Raw genomic sequence first — 23,192 nt, forward strand, 5'->3', positions numbered from 1 at the left:
GGAATAGTGGGGGCCTGGGGACACAGCTCGGATACTGAGGAACTCTCTTCCCACCTGAGACCCACCATAGCCTCGCCATAAAGAACTGCTGCGCTACCTGAGTGCCCCAGGGAAAGCAGGGCTGGCTGTTTCAGCTAGGCCTTCCCTTGCAAATGCCCTTTCTCCCTTCAGACTCATGTTCCCACCCCATCCCCTTCCACTTCCCAGACACATAGGAAATGTGCAGAACAGGCCAATCCAGAAAGAGAAGTAGAGTAGGGATTGCCAGGGGCTGGGCAAAGGGGAGTGGCGAGTGGCGGCTAAATGGTGTTTGGGATAATGAAAATGTTCTGGAACTAGATGAAGGTGATGGTGATAGTTGCATGACATTTTGAGTACACTAAATGTAACTGAATTATATCGTTTCAAATGGTGGAATTGGGGGTTTGAACTCAGGGCTTCACACTTGCAAAGCAGGTGCTCTACCACTTGAGCCAAGACTCCAGTCCAGTTCTTGGGATCTCAAGAACTATTTGCCCAGGCTGGCCTTGAACCTCGATCCTCCTAATGGAGCTCAGCCTCCCAAGTATCGAGGATTACAGGCATGAGTCACCGGTGCCCAGCTGAGGAATTTTTTTGAGACAGGGCCTTGCTGTGTAGCCCAGGCTGTCCTCAGACTTGTGATCCTCCTGCCTCAGCCTCTGAAGCACTGGGATTACAGATGGATGAAATGAAGAATTTTATGTGAATTTTATCTCAAAGAGTTTATAAATAGAATCACTGTCGCACGATGCAGGTACTCCAGCTGTGACACGTACACTTCTTTATTGCAAAAGAAAAAAGCAGTAATGACAATGGCAGGAGGCCAGGTGGCGAGCAGCTACCATCTTCACAGAGTACTGTGGCACAATCCCAGGGGAGCTGGGCGCCTGCACTCCTGGAGATGTGGGGTGTGTAGGGGAGAGCTGAGGCCATGCCACCTCCTGGATGCTCACCGGATCTGGTATGAGGACAAGGGGGCACAGGGGACAAGGAAGAAAAGCCAGGAGATAAGCAGGGGCTGGATGGCATGTCATTTCTGGTTCTTTTCTTTATTCTGAGACAGGGTCGCCCTATGTAGACCAGGCTGGCCTCAAACTTGTGATTCTCCTACCTCAGCCTTCCAAGTGTTGGCATTATAGGCCTACACCACTACGCCTGGCTAGTCACCTCTGGTTCTCTAGCAGGACAGTCCTGCCCACTGAGAGTCAGGATGGCTCCCACTCCCTACCTTGGGCTGCCTGCCCCAGCACCAGGGCCACCATGGAGGGGTCTCCTGGTGGCCCAGCCTCCCCATCTTCTCACCGTGTACTTGTCCCACTTCTTCTCGGGGTCGTAGGGCTCCCAGCGGCTAGCAGGGAAGATGTGCTTATTCTTCTCATACCAGCTCCTCAGCACCACTTTGCCTGCATGGGACTGAGGAATTGAGAAGGCTGGGCCTTGCTGCTTGAAGCCAATCTGCCTGACCTCCCCTTCCTGAGACTTCTCCCCAGCCTAGGGACACCTGGCCTGCCAGGCTCAGGGCACCTTTCTCTGCCGAGTGCCCTGGGACCACCATACCTCATCCTTTTCCACAGTGGCATCACTCAGCAGCCGCACATCATCGTGAACATCAAAGTTAAAGAGTGGCCCTGCAGGGGTGAAGCAGTCATCCCAAAATCACGCTGCTGCCCCAGCCAAACATACTGGGGCAAGTTGGGTGTGGAGGGCCTAGGCTGGAAGCACTCACCACTCTTTCCTCGCGCCTTGGTGACGATGAAGTCGTAGAAGCTGTGATGCTAGGAGCCAAGGGGCAGGAAAGGTCAGCTTGATAGCCCACCTTAGCCTCTCACCCATCCCCCGCCCTCCCACCTGCAGGCTGGGTGCAGGCCCCTTTGTGCCCACTAGCCTCGGAAGAGCACAGAGTGCTGTGGGGACTCCTACAGAAACCCAGGGGTGTGGCACCTACTGCATGAGCCGGGGCTGAAGGAACTCACATGGGGGATGATTAAGTCCTCCTTGATGTACATGAGTTGCTCCACCCCTGCTGACCTAAGGGAGAAAGATAGGAGGGTATGGGCAAGCAGACAGCATGGGTAGCCCAGGCAGGAAGGAAGCAGCCAGTCACGGAGACTCAGCAGTAGGGGCTGGGAGGTGGCAACCACAATACTTTAGTTCTGTGGTTTAGCAAGCCTGGGACTGACATCCCACTGTCTGTCTTTGCGCCATGGCTCCAAGGCAGGGCACTCCCACCTAAGTGCTCGCTCTACAGCAAGAGGGGGCAAAAAGGAGACTGACGACTGTCTCCTCTCTAGGAAGCACAGTGCCCAGCATGCCACCTTCCTAGCTGGGGAGGAGCAGTGGGGCCATAGGCTGTGCTCATGTGGAGAGGCACACACGCCCGTTACCTGAGCTCACTGAAGTCTTTACGCAGGATCTCGAGTGCTTTCTGTAGGAACTGCTGCATCGTGTTACCCTTTTTCATCTATAGAAGTGGCCCAAGAGGTGGCATCCGGGAATCCAAGGAGTTAGGAAGAGAAGACAAGAAGTCTGAAGCAGCGCTCAATTAGGCAAAGGCCCAAAGGCCCTCGTTCTCCCTGCTGCCCTCAGAATCCCCAAGGACTTCCAAAGTCAGTTCTTTCCCACTGAACCCAAAGGAGGTCCCCCACTGCCTACCTTGACTGTTCGTCGGTGCCCAGAGCCATCCCAGTAACTGAAGGTGATTTCAATCTCCTCGCCTACAAAGCAGAGTTGCTTCTTGGGCTCCAGACCCAGTCCCCACCCCCAGGGCTTCCTCAGAGTGCGGCACAAGGCCAGGAGGACTGGTAGCACAATAGCTGCTCAGGCCTCAGCCCTGTGCTCTCCTAGGGCTCCAGGGTCCAGAGTCAAGCACCACTTGCCCAGCTCTGCCAGTACTCACTCTTGATCTTCTCCTGCTTGGCTTCCCACTCCTGCCGCAGCTCTTCCCGGAGCCGATTCTCTTCCTCCTGGGAGAGGAAATGGGTGAGGAAACGAGGCCCAGGGCTACTCAAAGAGCATGCAGAAGTTCAAGGCCAAGGTCAAGGTCAGGGCCAGGCAGCCTTTACCTCCCTGTCTCGGTCAGGCAAGAAGCTTGTATCCACGTCTGGGTTCTTCCCCAATTTCCTTTTCTTTGTGGTGATCTCTAGAGCGAAAGGAGTAAAGAATGCCTTAGTATTATTCTGAAAATGGTTTTGGCCTCGTGAACCCCTATAAGGGTCTCTCAGACTCCTGGGATCCCTATGGCAGACTTTGATAAACACTGACCTAGAAGAAGCATAAACAACAAAAACCAAAAAGATGCCAGGGTCCCATTGCTCAGGCCTCTAAAATGAAATCTCCAGAGGGAGGGAAAAGCCCATCAGACAGTGTTTTATAAAAGCCCCAGTGAGCATGCTGTACACCAGTGAACCCTCACAGTGAGGTTGACAACCTTTCCGCAGGCCTGTGAAGTCCAAAGCAGTAGCTCCTAGGACAAAGAGCCCTGAGCACCTGGGGCTCAACATGCAACTAACTCAACACAAGCTAAAATGGTAGTACTGTGGGTATGGTATCTGGGTTAAATACAATATATAAATTTATGGTGAAACTAATCAGAGTTCAAAATTCAGTGTTCAGTGGCTCCTTGCAGCAAACTGTTACCACCCTGAGCAGGGCAGACAGGAACATCTTCATTATTTCAAAAAGTTTGAGCAGCCAAGCCTGGTCCAGACTATCTTCTCTCCTCCCTCAACTACTACATGTACCGGTACCTCTACGGGAAGCTTCTGGATCCCTCTAGACCACAAGCCAGCTTCACTCTGACAGCCTCTCACACTGGTGGCTCCAGTCCAGGGACAGTAGGCCAGGCTCTGACTCAATTTGCCAATGACAGTGAGACCCCTGGCTTTCAAAATGGTTCAGTCCACCAGGATGCCTGTCATCCCAAGCTCCACAGTAGGTCAAGATTGGGAGGATTGCATTTCCAGGCCAGCCTGGGCAAAAAGGTTCTTGAGACCTTATCTCAACAGAAAAAAAACTGGGCAAGTGGAAGAGCACCTGCCTAGCAAGCATGAAGCCCTGAGTTCAAATCCCAATTACTGTCAAACAAACAAAAAGAACAAAAACAGTGCAGCTGGGCACAGGTGGCTCACACCTGTAATCCTAGCTACTTCGGAGGCTTAGATCAGGATGGTGGTTTGAGGCCAACCTGGGCAAGTAGTTGAAGAGACTCCATCTCCAAAATAACTAGAGCAAAATGAACTGGAGGCATGGCTCAAGCAGTAGAATGTCTGCTTTACAAGTGTGAGGTCCTGAGTTCAAGCCCCAACCCCACCAAAAAACAAAACAAAAGCTCCCTGTCTTCCTTCTTGCCCCAGGAGAGATCCAGGACCATGAGCATAGCCACTGAGGCTAGCTGGAGAATGTGCTTCTTCCTTTAGCCCAAAGTTAGGATGGAGCTCTGGTGGGCAGGGCCCTCACCTTCCCTTTCCAGTTCCTCCTCATACATGGCCATCTCTTCCTCCTCTTCACCTCCCTCCTCTTCTTCCTCCAAGGTGAAGGACAGGCTAGAGATCTTCCGCTTGGCCTCCTTCTTTCGCTCCTTCTCTCGAAGCTTCTCTAGCTTCCTACGAAGGCATGGGTGGTCATGATACCCCATGTCCCTTCCCCACCCTGTGTGATCAGTGTGGGGCCCACCCAGCACAGGCTGGATCTCTCCAGTACACCAGAGGGATCCTATTGCCCTGGGTCACTTCAAGCTCATGGACAGGGCTGATTACAACAGGTACAGAGGGACGCAGGGGTCACGGGACAGAGAGGAATGGGGACAATGCAGGCTTTTCAGGGCACAGAAAGGACTCACCACTTTTACAGAGGTACAAAAAGAAGAATAAACGGTGACGGTGAGAAAACTAGTGTGGATTCAAACTAATGCCACATCTGTTCCCAAAGGAGGAAGTGGTGTTACCCTATGGAGCAGGAACAGCCTGACTCCCCAGGGAGTCCCCATAGCTGCATCTTGAGGGGAGGGCTGCCCCCTGAGAGACAAAGGAGGAACCTACAGCTGCAGCTCCTTCGACTGCTCCTTCTTAGCCAGCTGCTTCTCTCGCTCCTTCACCAGGGCCTCCTGTTTGGCCTTCATATCATTCAGGGTCACGAGACCTGTGAGTTAAGGAGACCCGGGGGAAGGGTGGTCACCCAGGGCCAGTGAAGGAGCAGCCCCTGGGCCTGGGAGAGGGTGGCATGTGTGTCCTGCTCACCCACAGTGCTGGACTTGAGCTCCGCTTCCACGGCATCATAGTGTGCAGAGAACTTCTTGTCAATGTTGGATTTCATTATGTTCTCCTGCAGGGGAGGAGGCGCACCAGTGAGGGCCACCCACCACCCCATGATGGAAGTGACAGGCCAGCTGTTGGAGACCTGAGTTCTCGTTCTAGATTGACCCCTTTGCTTTGTAGGTAGAAGAATCCACGAGGCTGGGAGGGCACTGCCAGTGCTAAGGGAGCCAAGTGAGATCATTTCCCATGGATCCCTGCACCACTCTGGCCCCTGCAGTTCTCCTTCTGAGAACCAGAGCTCCCTCAATGGACTGCAGCCACAGTCCCTACCCACCACCTTTGTCCGTTTTCATGCCCCACCTTTACGCTGAAGCTCCTGAGACCCAAGTCAAGGGCTGTCAGGAGAGGATAAAGGAGAAAAGAATGGTTGGAGGGCCTTGCCCTTCCCAGAAGGGCTTCCCTCTCTTCAGCTCAGCCCCATCCCAATGGGTATCATGTAGTCCCGCGCTCCAAAGTCTCCAAAGTGGCCAGCAGAGAAATATACCTTCAGCTTGCCAGTGGAACCAGAGCTGGAAGACTCTGTGTCAAACACAAAGCATGAACCTGAACGCTGGTTTCTTAGGCCTGGCTTCCCACTTACCTGAGGTAGGAGCCTGATCTGCCCTGGAGCCCTAAGCCCCTGCTCTTCTGATGAGTCTCCCGCAAAGGGTCCAGCTGAGGGCTTCTTGGTCCTGCATCCTGAGCCAGCTAGCACTAGCCACTCACTGAAGCACTAGGGGAACCACTAGCAGCCCAGAAGCTTGCGCCTGCCCCTGTTGTGGGTGCAAAGGGTGCTGAGATGAGCCTCAGTGACCTGCCTCTGTGCCTCTCCTCTCCAGAGGAAGAGCTTGCCCTTTCCGGTATACATTGGATCTGAGCAGAGCCCTAGCTCTGAGGACTGAGAGCCTGAACCTGGAACCTCTGTGCTCAGGAGAGGCGCCAGGGAGGCCCGCTCACTCCAGTACCACCGACTAGAAACAATGACTGTGGCTCCCTTCTGCTGTCTCAGTCCCTGACACGGTCTGCCTCTGGGCCCATTTTACAGATGGACCGTCGCCAGCTTGCTTCTGTCAACTGCCAGAGGTCTGCAAGTAAGGGCTCCGCCCCCGGCGCGGGGCCCGCCCTCCAAGCGCTCAGCCAGTTGCCCGCTGCCCGGGATTTCCCAGAGCTGAGTGGAGCTGGGCCGCCAGGGGGCCCGCGCGGCACGCATGCTCCGAGGAGCCTGGGCCCTCCCGCACCTCTGCAATCCGCTGCTTCATCTGCTCCATCTGCTCGCGCTGCTTCTCCCGCTTCTTCATCAGGTGCATGGCGCGGCCCGCCTCACTCGCGGCGCCCTTATACTGAGCCATGGCGGCGGCGGTGGCGACAGCGACAGTGACAGCGACCTGGCTGAGTCTTGGCGGTGGCGGCCGTTCAGTCAGCTGACACGTGACGTCAGCCGCCAGGGAATGCGCGGGCGCCCGCCCCGCCCCACGGCCTCGGCACTGTCACGTGACTGCAGCTCGCTCCGCCCCACGGAGGCTGAACCCCCAGTCCCACGCACTGACGCCGGTGAGACGCCGGCAGGTTGGGCCTTATCTGCCTGCTAGATGGGCACAGACGCTGGGTGCCCCGGTGGCCTGCGCTTCGACGAGTTAACCTCGACCTCAAGCTGAGATTCCGGTTCCCCTACTTCCTTTTTCTTTTATTATTCATATGTGCATACAAGGCTTGGTTCATTTCTCCCCCGTGCCCCCACCCCCTTCCCCTACTTCCTCTTGACCCTAAGGCTAGACGCCGCTCCTCCACTTCCATGTTGAGCCGGCTCAAAGCCACACCCCAATTCCTGTGTCTCTTCTCCCCCCAACCCGAAGTTGAGCCTTGACCAGGACTCACCGATACCCCTCTTCGGCGGTACTCCGCTTTTGACTCTCACCTGGGGTTAGGGCCTGGGTCTCCTTTGCCGCCCAAGGCCCCGAGCTGGATGGACCCTGGTCTTTTTTTAACTTGAGGCAGTGTTGCCATATAGCTCAGGCTGGTCTCCTACCCACTCCGTACTGCTGGGATTTCAGGCGCACACCACTATACCGCACTGCCCCGTCCTCTGGATTCAAGAGGCTAGTGTGCACACTGACCTCCACGAATAGACCAGCTGCTCGTTCCCATACTTCTCTCCTGCATGGAACCCTGAGGATACAGCCCAGTGCCATAAGCTGGGCCAGAACCCCAACCCAGGCAACCAAGGCTCTACCAGGCACACAGCTTCTGGGAAATGAACCAGCTCAGGTTTCAACAGTTTTATTGGGAGGTTTTGTTTTCTGTGAAATACACTAGAGGTTGGGGAAGGAGACACAGTCACTTTGCAAGATAAGGGTTTCCCACCACTAAAGGAAAGGTATGGGGCGGGGCACACTGGGGTTTGGATCCATTTTCCCACCTCCTTCTGCTTTGCTTACATTTTTTTTCTCAGCAAGTACCAGAGAACACAAACACAAAGACAAGGAATAAAAACATAAAGATCAACCTCCAAGGGGCCACACCTGAACCTCTCCTTCCCTAGGCTTGGCTAGGGCTGGGAGGGCCCAGTGTGGCTCATTCTACAGCCTCCAGGCTACACCAGAAGGCTGTGGGCTCAGACAGGGTGGGCCAAAGTTAATAAATTAGAATAAATTAGGGGGGAGGAATGCAATTTTGTGCTGGGAGGGCCCCTTCTCTCCAACACGCAAGACTTGGTGGGGGAGGCAGGGAGCATCTCCAAAGGCCACTACAGTGGGGGTAAGAGCAGTGGGGGCAGAAGTCAGCTTTTCCTCCACGTCCTTCCCAAACTAGAGCAGAAGAATTGGGGGCGGGGGAAGAGACACACACAAGGAGAGGAATCCTCTTTTCCTAGGATAAGGAAGGGCCAAAAAAGAGGATGCTATCCAACTCCCATCTCCCAAACCATCGCTAAGGTTAAAGATTTGGTCAGTGAATCAATGAGGTGGGTGATGGGAATGTGGTGGGGGAAGCAGAGGATGCTGGAAAGAGGGGTGCCCAGCCATACCATCTCCCCAGCCCTTGAGAACAGACACAGGTCAGGGAGAGGGCAGCAGGGGCTGGGGGAGGGCAGTCAGCAATCACTGGTCAGCTTCTCCAAAGACATCATTCTGTTTACGCTTCATGTTCTCAAAGTCAAAGGCAGAGCCAGCCATGCGTTTATAGATGTCTTTGATGTCATTGCAGGTTGTCTCAAAGTGTGTGGTGGCATCATAGGAGCAGGAACAGAACACCTGGAAATAGAGCCAGAACCCAGGGCAAGTCAGGCAGGGACCCTGGGTGGGCAGCCAGAGCCAGGGCTGGGACAGGTTTCTTACCTGGCTCTCAGAACCATCGTCAATGGGCTCGTACAAGTCACTGATAGCCACAAACCTGAGGAGAAGATAGAAGGAAGGGGAAAGGAGAAGCCTCACAATGGGCCTTGCTCTTCCTGGTCTCCACCCCCACTTCAGGGGCTGGCTCACCACCCCCATCAGGTTCAGCCCATCCCCTCACTTCTGGTCAATGGGCTCCAGCAGCTCCAATGCCGGCTCAACTTCTTTTTCAGGCTCTGCAGTCTCCACTGTGGTGCTGGCAATGGCGATGTACTTGCCCTGTGCAGCTACATTGTGCGCATAGGAGATCATGCACACGTAGATGTCTGCTCACAGAAAGGGCGCCGTTAACGTGAGCCAGAGGGAATAGCTACATGTGAGAAGGTTCCTGGGGGCTGCACATGATTCTGGCCCACCTGCCCCTTCCCTGCCCCAAACAGCAGGCAGCATCCAAGCTGTCACCCACAAGGAGGTGAAAAGCTCAAGCCATCCAATCTCTAGGGACCCAAGCTGTGGTGACTACTACTAGTTCCCATTTGTTTCATGACAGGATAGCTCAGCAACCCCACAGGAAGTAGTCGTGTAGTAGCCTGGCCTACCTGACTTCCTATTGACCTGGTTCTGGGGGATGATGATTTGGCAGGAGTTGGCATCGCTGGTGCTCTTGATGGGGTGGCTGAGGATGCAGATGATACGGATGACCTGCCCAGCTTTCCGAACGCGGTCGGGGATGTAGCTGGGGTCACAGATCAGCTGCTTGCAGCGTGCCACCTGTGAAGGCACCAGAAGGTCTTGCCCCTGTCAGATCATTCTTTGTCCCAGGTGGTGGTGGGGTGGCCCTACAGTGAGGGCAGGCAGAGCTTCTGAACTGTTGCCACTGCCCCGCCCATAGTGCATGGCACTCCCTACAGCTCAGGGAGGTGAGCCCCAACACACAGAGCTGGGCAACTCTGCTACTCACACACATGATTAGGACCACTCCAGGTTTCTGTCTATTTTTACAACAGTGTCTAGCTATGTAGCCCATGCTGGCCTCAAAGTCATGATCCTCCTGCCTCAGCCTCCTGAGGGCACATGTACTATTTATACCCCACCTCATGAACACTTTCTGGACCATAGACAGCATGTGGCTTTTCAGGGATACCTTTTGCCAACAGGACTGGCTACGTAGACTTCTTTTGGAAACCCCAGTTTCCAGTTCTGAGGCCCTTGGGGCTGAGCAGCAGCAAATCCAGCAGCTTTCAGGCTCCCTGGGAACAGAGCCCCTAAGGAGCTGACCAAGCTCTGTCCTAACCACGGTAACCCCACGGCACAGGGAAGGCTTACCTCTCCCTCAGACTTCACGCCCACCACCTTGCCATTCTCCATGATGATGTCATCCACAGGTTTGTTCAGCATATATGTTCCCCCATAGATGGCACTCAATCTGTAGTAAGGAGAGGGAGGGTAAAGTCCCTCCTCCCAGGACAAATAGGGACGGACCAGTTCCACTGCATGCTCCCCAACCCACTGGGGTACAGAGAAGATTGCCCCAGGCAAGTGAAAGTCAGAGGATTCAACAGTTCATCCTAGTTCTAATAGTGCTATAAACTCAGGACCCATCTCAGCATGTTCCTTTCTTCTGCCCAGAATATTCTGCAAAGGGCTAGTGAGGGTAGTATGAAGGAGCAGCTCCACATAGAAGTGACCCAGTCCTGGTGCTGCCAGGAGTTGAGCAAGCCTTGCTCATGAAGATCTCATTTTTTGATTCCATACTTCAATGCACTAGAGCTTTGTCCCTATCACCCAGAGATGGAGCAAGGTAAATGAAGAGCACTGATAGCAAAGAAAGAAATGCTACAGAAACGCTCAAGGTAGCCATTTCCATTATTGGCCTGTCCTACCCAGTAATGCCAACTGAAAAAAGCCTTGTCCTCACCTTGCAAAGCCCTGGGGCAGCTCACCCAGGCCATAGAGTGGGTATAAATATGGACTCTTGCCATACCGGGCCAAGGACTCGCTGTATAACTTGATGCGATTGATAGTCTCGAGACAGGGCTGATCCAGGTAGCTGGGGGACAGAGATGAGAGAAGATGCTCTGACACCAGGATAGCCTTCCTACCACCCTCCGTATGGCCTGGGAAAGATATGGGTCAAATGCAGGGGAAGGACCAAAAGGCAACAGGTGAGCCTGTGGCTGAGTACAAGGGACATGCAAGGTGACAAAAAGGTACTACAGAAGTGTGGGGAGGGCAGGGTGTGGGTTAGGAAACAGGGCTCCCGCCACACCATCTTCCCCTCACTCATCAGTGCGGTAGAGTGCCAGGGCATGGCCAGTGAAATCGATAACATCCTGGCCCAGGTCAAACTTCCGGTAGACGTCACGCATGCTGGTAGTCTGGGGGTCAACACCCTCGAAGGTCTTGGGGTCATTCTCATCAAAGTTTGCCACAAACACCAGGAACTTGCGGAAGCGTCGTTTCTCAAACATGCCCATCAGATCTGAGGAAGGCGTCATGAGGAGACCCTTTGCACCACTGGAACACAAACTCCCCTTTCCACCTGAGTTCTGTCATGTAACTTGAAGTTAATCCCTCCATTCTTTTTTTTTTTGGCAGCACTGGGGTTTGAACTCAGGGCCCCGTGCTTCCTAGGTAGGTGCTCTTAACCACTTGAGACACTCCACCAGCTCCCTCTACCCTTCTTGGCCTGTTTCTCCATGTGTATGAAGAGATGATTGGGTAGGACAAGCTCTACCACTTGGGGATGTTTTGAGGGTCAAGTAGATCCTCTACCAAAAGCGAAAGTCTTTCAAAAAGGAGTGTTCCTTCATGCCCCCTCTACATATAGGCTTCCTTCATGGCAACCTGCTGTAATGGATGGCATGGGGCAACACAGGGACTACAAAACAAGTGGTCTCTGGCACTATAAGCAGAATGTGACCTTGAGCAAAGGGAAGCTCTGCTCTGAACAGCTACCTTGCCACCCATCCTGAAGACAGCCTGCCTTCCCCGCACCCACCCTGTCATTCTCTGTTTCAGGGGACCCACACTCACTAGAAGCCAAGGCCTCAGTCTCAGTGGATGGCACTTTGTAGATCTTTCCTCCCTTGTAGACAAAGCTGCCCTCAACCACCTTGAAGTCCAAGTAGCGAGTCACTTCTGTATACAGTAGCATCTTTACCAGCTGCCCTGTGGTAGGGAATGATACTGTATCAGCATGGCTCCCTGCAGAAGCTCCCGATGGTCTGGATGCCTTTGCTCTGGTCTGTGTATCCCACCACCCACTGCAGGCCATGCCCACACCTACAACACCCACACCCACACTATCTCCATGTCCCTCACCATTGGCCATGAGGAATTTGGGAATCAGGTCAACGTTCCAGTCTCGGCCCCGGCCCATTGATTCAGGGGGTCCCTCCAGCAACTGAAAGCGCTTATATAGCTGTAAGCAGAAGGGAAAGAAAGAAAAACCTCAAGGACTACCCCTCTCTCCCCCACCTTCCTGATAAGAACCTGGGGAGCTGCTTCCACCCTATGTCCCTCTGTGAGAGGCTAACTAACTAGGGGCCTGGGTCCAGGCAGCCTTACCTCCTCCAGAGGTGTGATGGAGGAGCTCTCACCCCCATAGTAGGGGTTCCGGTCCATGTGCAGCACCTTCTTCCCGTTCACAGACATGATGCCTGACAGGATGCATTCCTGCAGGAGGGGCAACAATTGCTGCTGCACTCCCACCTGCCCACACTTTCCACCAGCAGCCCTGATTTGTTTCTCACCCCAAACCTGCCAAATGGACAGTTCCTTTGACACCCTTCCCCAGCATGTTGCACTGCCTAAAATTGGGGGTGATGGCTTTATCTGACCACAGTCTCCTTTATAACCTTGCTGGGCAAAGAGGCAAGCAAGGAGAGAAATAATGGAAGCTCTGAGGGAGCCATGTCCAACAGACACAAGGACAGTCTGCAACCTGCCAAGAAACTCATGTATCACGAAAAGGCAGATAAGACACAATGAGCCATAGAGACTATCCAACTCTACCACCAAGGACATGTGAAAGGGAAGCAAAGGTTAACTCAATCCTTGTAAATGCAGGCCCCACCCTGGGTTGCTCTTTCTTCAAAGGGCAGAAGCCCCTGACTCTGAGCGTTGGCAGCTATATCCACAGAAAGGGTGTCTAGGTTCAGACTGAGGGAGATGAGTCTCAAGAGAGCAAGCCAATGGGGTTTGGACGAAGGGGGAAGATAAACACCCTCACCACTAACTGTCACTAGCCCAAGGACAAAGGCTGTAGATACTACTCAGCCTGAGATCTCCATAGGAAACCAGGGTGGGGTAGTGGGAATGTGGTCACTGCCCCCACTTCTGTTGCTTCTGGAACATTCCCTGCATCCCCTTTTCCCAAAAGTAGTCAGAGAGGCAAGATGAGGGCCCACCCCAGCAAGCCCCCCGAACCCCGTGACTTCGTACTTCATTTCTAGTGAGATTAACAAAAGATGGGAGGGGATGATGGGAAGGGATGCAGAGCGGGTGATGGGTGCAGGCGATGGGTGGGGGCTGGGTGGGCGGGGTCGGGGGGGGGCATCGGCTGGAGTGGGGGTTTTCCAGCTCATCGAGCCAAGGTAGGAAAGATGGGAGAAGGCTGGGGGTCGGGACCTGGCTTGGGGGAAGGGCAGAGACGAAGGGGACCCCCCTTCGGGGAGGCGGGGACATGACAGCTGAGCAAAGTAGGTATCTTAGTAGGGAAACAGTGGGGTGGTACGGGGCTGGTTTTTCCGGGACCGGAGAGGAACATAGCAACGACGGGAGGATGGGGCCGGTAGCCGGGGGCTGCATCACCGCAGGGGGTGGAGAAGGCATAATGCCGGGCCACGAGCATCCAAGGCCGCACTTACGGTAAGGCCGGTCCCCAGCACGATCACATCGTATTCCTCATCCATGGTCAGGCCTCGGTGCCAGCGCCCGCTCGGCTCCTCCTCCTCCTCCTCCTTCACCACAGCAGCAGCTACAGACGCTGCCGCCGCACTGAACCAAAGATGGCGGCGCCTGGCCGTCTTCTGACCCCTCCGCCGCGTCAAAGAGTCCCGCCCTATCCCCGCGCCCCACTACGTCCCGCTGGGGCCACCACTTTCCCGGATCGCCTCCCGAGAGAACTGCTGGCCACCAGTTTTCAGCCCCAGCTAGACTCCGCGGGCGACGCAGCTCGCAGAGGGCGCAGAGAGGTGCGGGGCGGGGCGGGTCGACGGTTAGTGCTGCGTCCTGCGAGAAATCCTTGCGCGGGAGCCGCGCGCGCCCCGCCCCGCCCCGCCCCGCCCCGCGCGCGCTCGTTCCGCCCCCCGGGAGGCTCGACACGGCCCCGTGGGCCGGGCGCGCGCCGCTGCAGCAGCGGGGAGAGGGGGAGGGGGGAAGAGCTGCCATTGTCACGATGAGCTCCTCCCGAAGCATCGAAGCACAACAGGAATGGACTCTGCCCCAACTGCCCCTCTGTATCTTAAGGGCTCAGGGTCTCAGCTTGATAAAAACCCTCCCAGCCTCTCCGCGCCTTGGTCTGGCTGGCCTATATCCAACGCCTCCTCCCTCAGTCAAGTGCAGAAATGAGCAACAAGAGGCCCAACGTATGGCGACCCGTCTTTATTATTTTATTAGGAAGGAAACGGAGCACTCCAGGCTCCTGCCAGGTACTCCTGGTGGGAACATGCCAGAAACCCAGTAAGCATATCCAGTCCACCTGTCATAAAGGTCTTTTCCTTCTAAGGACACAAAAATAAACCCCAGCGTACTGCTTATTCTTATCACATCACACACACACCAAAAAAAAAAAAAACCCACCACGGTGACAGTCAAGCTAGACAGACAGTTAAGTAATATTTTCCACCCAGTCCCAAACTCAAGAACCTCAAGCTCCTGGCTGCAGGGAGCTCCATAAAGCTTGGGGAGAGAGCATTTGCCACACAAAAGCTCTATAAACCGCAAGGAGTAATGGTGGAGAGACAAGAATAAATAAGGATAAAGGGGAGAAGGGGGACCCCTCACAATGACTAAGTCTGGGAGACTTGTCTACTATCTATGTAGAATATGTACACCTTGTTGGTAGAGATGTGGGGAGCAGCCCCAGGGAAGGCCCTTGCTGAGGAGGGACCAAGACAGGCTGAGGGGAATTTGGGTTTCATGCTATGGTAGGAAGAGGGGAAGCCCTTGGGTCCAGTGTGCCACAAGGTGGGAAAATGACAATCTGCACACCGTCACCCCCTCAAACCCTCACTGGCACAGGTTACACAATCTGGGTCAAAGAGATGCTGGGGCCCTTGTGGTCATCAAAGCGATCCATGGTCTTGAGGCTGAGTATCATGTGCAGGCCGTAGGTGAAGATGAAAAGCATGAAGAGGGAGGTGAGCAACCCCATCCAGATGCCCGGGGAGAAGAAGCCGGCACAGTCGCTAGCATAGGAGAACTGATCACCCATCACATTGAAAGCCTGGATCTGGAGGACACATGGACACAAGTCAGAAGGTACCACACAGCCCCACACAACAGGAGGCCCAGCAAGGGATAGGTAGCACAAGGACGGCCTCTCGACCACATGCCCAAGCCATGCTGAGACTTTTCGGGCCCTTCCTCCCTTTCCCTCTACCAGTACCCTGCTACCACCAACCTGGGTGGGTCCCACCAGAAGCTTAGCCCCTCCATGTTCCATACCTGGAAGTCCTGAAAGGTCATCTGCCAGAGGGAGGGCTGTGTGCCAGCCACAAGGAGATTGCCATTCTTGCTAAGAGTGCTGACATACTCGCAGTGGAAGGAGTAGATGCTTGGCCCTGTGACCTGGGACGCATTGAAGTAGGCAACAGAACCATTGCTGTGGATTTCGAGGCGCTCCATTGTGAACCAGTGTCGGGCAGACACCGGGTAGAAGTGGCTAGCCAGAATGAACCTGCAAGGATGGCAAGGATGTGAAGCAAGCAGGGGAAACTGGCCACAGCAGCCCACTCACACCTCAACCACCTTCAAGACTCACTTGAATGTCACTGTGGTACCAAAAAGCTGTTCGTAGGTCAGCGAAAGCCTGTGGAATGAGGCAAAGGTGTGTTGTCAGGCTCTGGGAGGGCCCTGAGTGGTAAGTAGTAAGTTCCTCACCTAAGCTTCCTTAGGTCCTCACAACCACCTTGCAGGGGCAGTATCCCCACTTGCCAGATGGGAAAACTGAGGTTCCTGTTATACTAAGCCAGGAACAGAGCTGGGAGCCATCACCCAGCTCCTGCAGCTCCAGCTTAGGTCTCCTTCTTCTGGTTCCCCGACTCCACTGCCCTTCCTTCTTGGAGCTACCTCTTGAGGTCAATGAGCTGCCTGGTTTGGGCTTTGGGGGTGAGGTCAAACAGGAGGATACAGGAGCCCCAGAACTGACTCTGGAAGCTGGTCTGGTATTCACCCATGTGCAGTCCCAAAGGTTGTGCTCAAGGGGGAAGTGATAGGTTCCCAAGGGCTAGGGAACATAGGAAGGCAGAACTCTGAGAATCTTCCCCACCAGCAGCCTCCAGCAGCACCACCCTGTGATACCACCTACATCTCACTGATGACCATATGCACACCCCATCCTACAGACTTGACTCCGGCTTCCAGCCTTGTCCCTGACCTACAGTAGCAACATGTGTTGGCATGGTCCTCCCTAGCCTAGTGCCCTTACCTAGCAATGGATTCATTCCAGGAAGAGCCAGTCAGGTTGAGCTTTGGCACCCCAAAGGTGAGAGAGGTCAGATCTTGCCACTGCTCCCTGTATGCCACAGAGAAGTTTTGGGCCCAGAACAGGATCCTTGGGGCAGTGTCATTGTAACTGACAGGAGGATGGATCACAGCTGATGCTGGCTGTTTTTGAAGCAGCTGGCGACCTAGCCCACCAGCCACCATGGCTACATCACGGGTCACCTGTGGAAACATCCAACAAGCCTTCTCTCAACAGCCCTGGGAACAAGGCCTGACCCACTGTCCCACCCTCCCTTCTCTTCCCACTGAGAAGCCTTCCACCAGCTGAAAGTCCCACCAGTCAGAAGAGACCCTTCCTCACAAAGCGAGATGGAAAGCTGTCCCTGCACGGACAAACAGGACTTGACTGCTCCTCTAATTCTCCCCAGAGATGCCCCATAGGAGTCCTCGCCTGTCCCCACGTGCCCCAGAGCCCTGCTGGAAGGGCGCATACCCTGGAAGGGCGGACTGCTGTGAGTGCTGCTGTGTAAGGGACATCTTCAGACTTGAATGTGCTCAGCACCTGCCCGATGACCTCATCTAAAGGGTGACAAAACAGAGAACCAGGTCACCAAGGAGCCCGCTTAAAGAAACACTCCCCACCACCTGCTTTAGAAACCTTCTAGACTGTGTGAAAAGCAGTGCTTTTAGTTTTCACTGAGGATCCCTAAAAATAGCTATTTCTCCTCCCACCCCCTCTACCTGCCTCCCTGGGCAAAAATGGCCTCAGTCATTGGTTCCCTAATGCCAAGTCCAACTTAAATGAGAAACATCTATAGAGAAAACTCTGGCTTATTGTTTTGTTTTGCGGTACTGGGGCCTGAAGTCAGGGCCTACACCACGAGCCACTCCACCAGCTCTTTTTTGTGATGAGTTTTTTCGAGATAGGGTCTCATGAACTATTTGCCTGGCTGGCTTCAAACTGTGATTCTCCCGATCTTTGCCTCCTGAGTAGCTAGGATTACAGGCGTGGGCCACCAGCGCCCAGCTTAAGGAGAAGACTCTATCTACCCAACTAACTTTCCATGGGGAATGACTGCCCTTTAGAGCAAAAGCAAGTCCTTTTAATTGTTTTTTCTCAATGTTATTGGTATATTAAGTCCAAAACTCTCAATGTTACTGATGTATTAAGTCAAAAACTCTGCATTCACTCAGCCTGAGCACAGACTGGATCCCTGGGCTCTTGCACAGTGGGACTCGTATGCCAGGTGGGGCTGGTTACAGCCATTTCCCTGCCCAGCTATCAGCTGCTCTCAGAAGCAGGGGTCCACCCTGGGAGTGAGGAGGGGCTAAAGAGCTGTGGGCCAGCTTTCTGGTCCTGGCCCAAGGGTGAGATGAGGACATGTATCCACCCTGACCCCACTCACCATTGCCTGTGAGGACTTCCCTGGGTGCCATCAGTCCAGAGCTATGGATGAGACAAAGCATTAGAACCTTGTTTGAGGCGCCACCCTCAAGTCCAAACAGTTGGTTTACAGGAGCTCTCCACAGCCTAGCAACCTTCCCTCAGTCCCTCCAGCTTCTCCTTCTCCACTATCCCCACTCACTGAGCTGGTGCTTTGACAGCCACGTAGGGACAAAGCTCAGCACTGTCACTTACCTCATCCCACTTCTCCCCTGGCTTTACAATCATGCTCAAGTCCCTGTTGCCTGCTTTGCGAACAGGACGTAGGTAATAAAGAGGCTCCCCACAAGTAGGGGCCATGTCTGCCTCATCTCTGGAGGCCCAACAGGCCTTGCTCAATGCTGGGCACCTACTCCTAGATCATAGCCTGGCAGGAGGTCCTTCCTACCTCTTTGGGGCATACAGGGAATCTTCTGGAAGGGTGTCAAGGTGGTGAATAAGGGAGTATGGTCATCTTTGGCTTAACTATGCCACCAGAGTTCAGAGCCCATCTGTGGATCCCAAGGCTAGAGGCTGTGGCTGGGCCACCCAAGCCATACCTGGCCGTGTAGGGCAGGCGGATGAGCAGCAGGGCAGGAAGGCTGGCATTGAGCTTCAGCTCCCGCAGGGTGGCCAGGTCCACATGTAGGGGACTGGCCCCAAGCTTCTCTTGCAGGTAGGTGGTCAGAGTGCTAACTGCATACCAATCAACAGCAGGTAGCACAAGTGAGGAGGGGGCCAGGTCCAGGGCATTCTGGGGGCAGGGTAGAGGCACAAGACTGAGTGAGCAAGAGACCAGAAAACCTGAGATAGCCCCCCAAATCTCCCTGGCAAGGGACACCCACACAGGGGTCTCACAGAGAGTCAGAAAGAAAATGTTCTCCCTTTGCCCAGCTCCTGACACTCAGGCCCTGGGCCCTTCTACCCTCAAAGCCAGCATCTCTGATCCTGAAGGGTACAGTTTCTTTATTCTTTTGCAGCACTGGTGACAAAACCTAGGACCTCACATATGCCAGGCAAGCACTCTACCACTTGAGCAACACCTCTTTCCTCTTTTTTTGTTGTTTCGTTTTGTCTGCGGTGCTGGCATTTGAACTCAGGGCCTACCCCTTGAGCCACTCCACCAGCCCTTTTTTGTGTTGGGTATTTTCAAGATAGGTCTCTCGAGCTATTTGCCTCAGCTGGCTTTGAATTACAATCCTTCTGATCTCTGCCTCCTGAGTAGCCAGGATTACAGGCATGAGCCACCAACGCTCAGCTTGTTTTGTTTTATTTTTGAGACAGAGCTGGCCTCAAACTCTCAATCCCCCTGCCTCTGTCTCCTAAGTAGTTGTGATTACAGGCATGTGCCATCACATCCAGCTCCAAAGGGTATAGTTTCTTTTCTTTTTTTTTTTTTTCCCCAGTGTTGGGGATCAAACCCAGAGCCCTGCACATGCTAGGCAAATGCTTTACCACCGAGTTACACCCCCAGCCCCAGGTACAGTTCTTATTTGGCTGGGAGAGGGGGCGCAGGATGTCCTGTTCCCAAGGCCTGGGACTGGGAGAGGACTCTTACCTCCAGGTTAGAAAAGGCGCTGTCCTGCTTATTTCCAAACACACCACCGTATGCTGTGAAATCCTCAATGCTTAGCTAATAGGGAAACAGAGGAGACATCTTAGGAGGTTGAGCAAGGAACAGAGGCCTGTGCATTCTCCCGGCCAGTAAAACCTCCTTTAGAGTCAGATGTGGTATAGGGGAGGAGGGTGAACTACAGGCATGTTTGTGTAGGGATGGGAGTGGAAAGTTCATTCTCCTCCAGCGCTCTCAGGGCAGGATGATAACCAGAAGGTAGTCATGGGTTGGGAGATTTGTGGGCAGCTGGCTTATGGTAACCTCAGAAAGAGTAGTCAGCCTGCAAAAGGAACTCGGGAGGGAAGAGGGAAGCTGGGGGAAGGGAAGTGGACAGGCAAGAACATTTACTGCATGTCTCTCGAGAAGAAAGTGGAAGTCAGAGCAAAGGAGAACCAGCTATGTCCAGTCTGGACAGGATCCTTTTCAAGGAGGTTGAGAAATCTCTACCCGACCATGTTTTGGTGGGAGGGGAGAGAGATGAAGATCTTGGAGTACTCTGGAGGAAGCACTGAAGTCTTTTACACTCTCAGGACCACAGTAACCCCACCCCAATCCACTTCCCTCTCCAACCTACATGTGTCCTTTAACTCCTGCCCTCCACCCCAACCCCCAGCTTCCTCTGGCTTCTCCCAGTTAGGCCCAGAGATGATCTGAATCAGCTTCCCTAACCTCATTCTGTTTACTACACACACTTGCCTAGCCTCCCCACCTTTCTGGGCAGGAATGCTGGCCATCTGGCTGCCTGTGCTGTATCTACTAGGTTTTCTTTAATCAAGATATCACACTACTCCCTGGTCCACATTACCCAAGGCTTTCTGTCATATTTGGAACTGCAACAGACTTTCCACCTCACAGCCTACACAGCCCTGCCTCATCTCCTGGCTACCTGGGAGACCATCTCCTAACCCTTCATCTTACTCATTATGCTCCAGCCACACCAGCACTTCCTTAAGCTCACCAAAAGCACTCCTTTCCCAGGGCCCTTGCACCTGCTGCTCCCCTGCCAGGAATGTGTTTTCCCCAAAGCCACATGGCTTCATCCCTCCCTTCCTCCCTCCATCAAGATGTCGCCTCCTAACTGAAGCCTTGCCCGATCACTCTTATCTAAAACAGTGTTCCCATTCACTCTGTCCCCTGTCAGCTTCCTTCTCCAGACCGTACTACTGATATATATCATACGCCAACTTACTATTTACCAGTTGCCCTCAAAAGAAGGCCAGCTTCCTAGGGTAGGGGTTTGGTTACCTAACACATGCTAAGCACTCCAATCTGACAAATGAATGAATGGAAGAATGTCCAAAGACTGGAGGTCTTATGTAGATTTCTTCTCACAGCCCTCTGACGTGGGTAAGTGTTCATTTTTCACTTGCATGTGTCCAAAAGTAGGACTGCGTTCCAGTCTGAGTACATTATTTACCACCTCCTGGAGGGACAACAGCATGGTCACCACCACCTACCGACACAGCAACCCACTGAGACCAGGCAGGCCACTAACGAGGCAGGGACAAGCAGAGGCTTGACAGCCTCCCAAACACCAATCCTGTGCTGCCTTAGAGTCTTCCTGTGGTCTCTACACCTACTTTGGGGGCAGAGGCCTGGAGAGGAGGGAAAATAGCATACTGGTTTTGAGCACAAACTGGGATGCAGGTCTAACAGACTCAAGTTGGAACCACTGTGCTGTCCCTAACCTTAGTTTCCATGGTCGTAAAACCAATTTAGCACAGTGCATATGGAACGCTAAATGACAGATCTCTTTCTAATTATTCAAGTTATGATCATTACTATTAGAATTACAACTCTGCCAACCATTAGCTGTGTGACCTTGAGCAAGTCACCTCCTCCAGCATCAGTCTTCTCATCTGCAGACAGGGATGATAATCCCCACCACAGCAGAGTAAGCCAGAGAGTATCTAAAGTGCTTGGTGCTTGGTAGGTTTGTGGCTTCTCACCCCTTGTTTCCCTCCAATCAAGTCGATGCTCTCACCATTCCCACTGAAGCTTCTCTTCAGTCCTTCCCAAGAACCCAGTCTCACCTCCCTACAATTGGGACAAGGTCACTGAAGCTTCTCCTGGGGAATGGTGTTGGGGCTGGGGGGAGTCTGCTTGCCTCCCGACGACCTGGACAGAGCAGGCTGAGGCGGGCGTACCTTGTCCTGCAGGAACAGCAGCACATTCCGGGGGCCCAGTTCCAGGGCGGGGTCTAAGTAGGTAGAAAGCTGCATGTCGCTGGTGATGTGACCCTCGTGCGTGTCGGCCACAGGAGCCCACAAGTCCCTGGCAGGGGACAGAAGAGGTGCTGTCATGCGGGGGCGCATGGCTTGAGATCGGAAGCCCGTGGGCTCCCAGCTTGATGCCCGCCGTCACGGAACGAGCTCCTGAGCAAGGGACAGTCCCCGTCCGGACCTCGCAGCCCCTCGCCCAGGACAACCCGGGAGTCGGGGAGAGGGCAAGTCAGCCGCTGCGGCGCGCACCGCAGCCCGCCCCAGCCCGGCCCTGCCCGCCCCGACCCGGCCAGCTCACCGGTCACTCGACCACAATACCAGCGGCACCTGCTGCTCTGCAGCCGCCGCCACTGCCACCAGCAGCATCAGCGGCAGCCACGGCATTCGGCAGAACGCCAGGGCCCACCGCGTCCCGGCTCGCACCAGAGCTACCATAGTCGCCGCCATCATAGCCTCAGCCTTCACTGCCTTGAAGGCGCTGCCGCCACCGATCAGATGACCATCGCCCCCGCCCGAGTCCCGCTCCGTCCCGCCCCACCCCACCATTGGCCCGGGAGCAGGCCGTCTCTCTAGAGTCGTCCGTGATTGAGCCAAGCACCTGGCACTCACGGGCACTCCTTTAGCCTGGTTGGCTGTGCGTGCCTCCGGGCGCTCACGCTACTGGTGAAAAACGAGGCGGGTCCAGCTCCACCAGCTCCGACCCGGCTGGGCTGGGCCCGGGGCCCACAGAGCCGCACGCCTCGCACCTCTGTTTTAATCATTTTTATTAAAATTGTAAAAGTGGTATCTTTTCCCTGCAGATAGGCCCTTCCTGATATAGGTGAGAAGAGAATGCGATCCCTTAGAGTGAGGAGAGGAGACGACCCAGGATAGCATCTGAGGAACACCAGCTCTTACAAAGCGCAAGAGGAACAGGACCAGAAAAGTAGATGCTAAAAAGCATCCGAAGAGAAGAATCAAAACCCACAGGGAAGCGTGGTTTCAAGGACATCACGACTAACAATGTCAGCGTCACCTGCCAATAAATGGCAAATAAGATGAGGACAGAAAACTATTCCTTGTACTTAGCAACAGCTGGTAACTTTGACAAGAGCGATCTCAGTGTGAGTTAGTTGGCGACACAGTAACGGGTTTATCGTTTCCTGTGATTTTGCCTTAAAGAGAGAAAAGAGAATAACAGCCAGAGTCAGAAAATGGAAACCAAAGCCTCCAAGGGCTCCTGTGGCCGATACGCACGAGGGTCGCTGCATCACGAGGGTCACATGCAGCGAGATTTTTTAAAATCTTTTTCTGTGTCATTTCTTATTTCTCAGATGGTGATCATTACAAACAAAATGATAAATGCAACCGAATCTTCAACTCTCTTCAGGATGTGTGTGCTGATTGATTTAGGAGGACGCAAACTGATGTCTGCAACTTACCTTGAAAAGCACCAAAAATAAAATGGAAAGAGGGTAGGTGCAAGGATCTAAAATGTTAATTAATGGCAGAATCTAAAGGAAGTTGGTATATACACATGTTCACTGTAATTTGGTGGGAGGAGTAGAACCCAGAGCCTCCTGCATGAGCTCTACGACTGACCTGCACCCTTACGCTTGTTAAACTTTTTTTTAAAACCTT

At 53.9% G+C, this 23,192-nt stretch overlaps 3 protein-coding genes across 3 annotated transcripts; all 3 read right to left on the reverse strand.

The window, feature by feature from the left end:
• Nucleotides 1-776: 776 nt before the first annotated feature.
• On the reverse strand, nt 777-6,754 carry Fam50a (family with sequence similarity 50 member A). Its single transcript, XM_020172188.2, has 13 exons — nt 6,551-6,754; nt 5,256-5,340; nt 5,058-5,157; nt 4,477-4,622; nt 3,084-3,160; nt 2,918-2,984; nt 2,674-2,735; nt 2,406-2,482; nt 1,995-2,049; nt 1,748-1,796; nt 1,579-1,649; nt 1,324-1,434; nt 777-979 (listed from the first exon to the last, which is right to left on the reverse strand). The coding sequence occupies exons 1-13, from the start codon at nt 6,659-6,661 to the stop codon at nt 971-973; spliced, it is 1,020 nt and encodes a 339-aa protein (XP_020027777.1). The 5' UTR covers nt 6,662-6,754; the 3' UTR covers nt 777-970.
• An 819-nt stretch (nt 6,755-7,573) lies between these two features.
• On the reverse strand, nt 7,574-13,860 carry Gdi1 (GDP dissociation inhibitor 1). Its single transcript, XM_020172191.2, has 11 exons — nt 13,513-13,860; nt 12,212-12,319; nt 11,966-12,065; nt 11,678-11,812; nt 10,925-11,123; nt 10,560-10,691; nt 9,968-10,067; nt 9,241-9,412; nt 8,823-8,967; nt 8,645-8,699; nt 7,574-8,560 (listed from the first exon to the last, which is right to left on the reverse strand). The coding sequence occupies exons 1-11, from the start codon at nt 13,555-13,557 to the stop codon at nt 8,408-8,410; spliced, it is 1,344 nt and encodes a 447-aa protein (XP_020027780.1). The 5' UTR covers nt 13,558-13,860; the 3' UTR covers nt 7,574-8,407.
• A 373-nt stretch (nt 13,861-14,233) lies between these two features.
• On the reverse strand, nt 14,234-22,077 carry Atp6ap1 (ATPase H+ transporting accessory protein 1). Its single transcript, XM_020172190.2, has 10 exons — nt 21,871-22,077; nt 21,498-21,624; nt 19,294-19,368; nt 18,296-18,489; nt 17,719-17,759; nt 16,806-16,891; nt 16,296-16,534; nt 15,630-15,677; nt 15,314-15,545; nt 14,234-15,098 (listed from the first exon to the last, which is right to left on the reverse strand). Exons 1-10 carry the CDS (start codon nt 22,020-22,022, stop codon nt 14,889-14,891), a joined length of 1,404 nt encoding a protein of 467 aa, XP_020027779.2. The 5' UTR covers nt 22,023-22,077; the 3' UTR covers nt 14,234-14,888.
• Between the last annotated feature and the right edge of the window lie 1,115 nt (nt 22,078-23,192).

This window comes from Castor canadensis, chromosome X (assembly GCF_047511655.1).
Source record: "Castor canadensis chromosome X, mCasCan1.hap1v2, whole genome shotgun sequence".
NCBI lineage: Eukaryota > Metazoa > Chordata > Mammalia > Rodentia > Castoridae > Castor > Castor canadensis.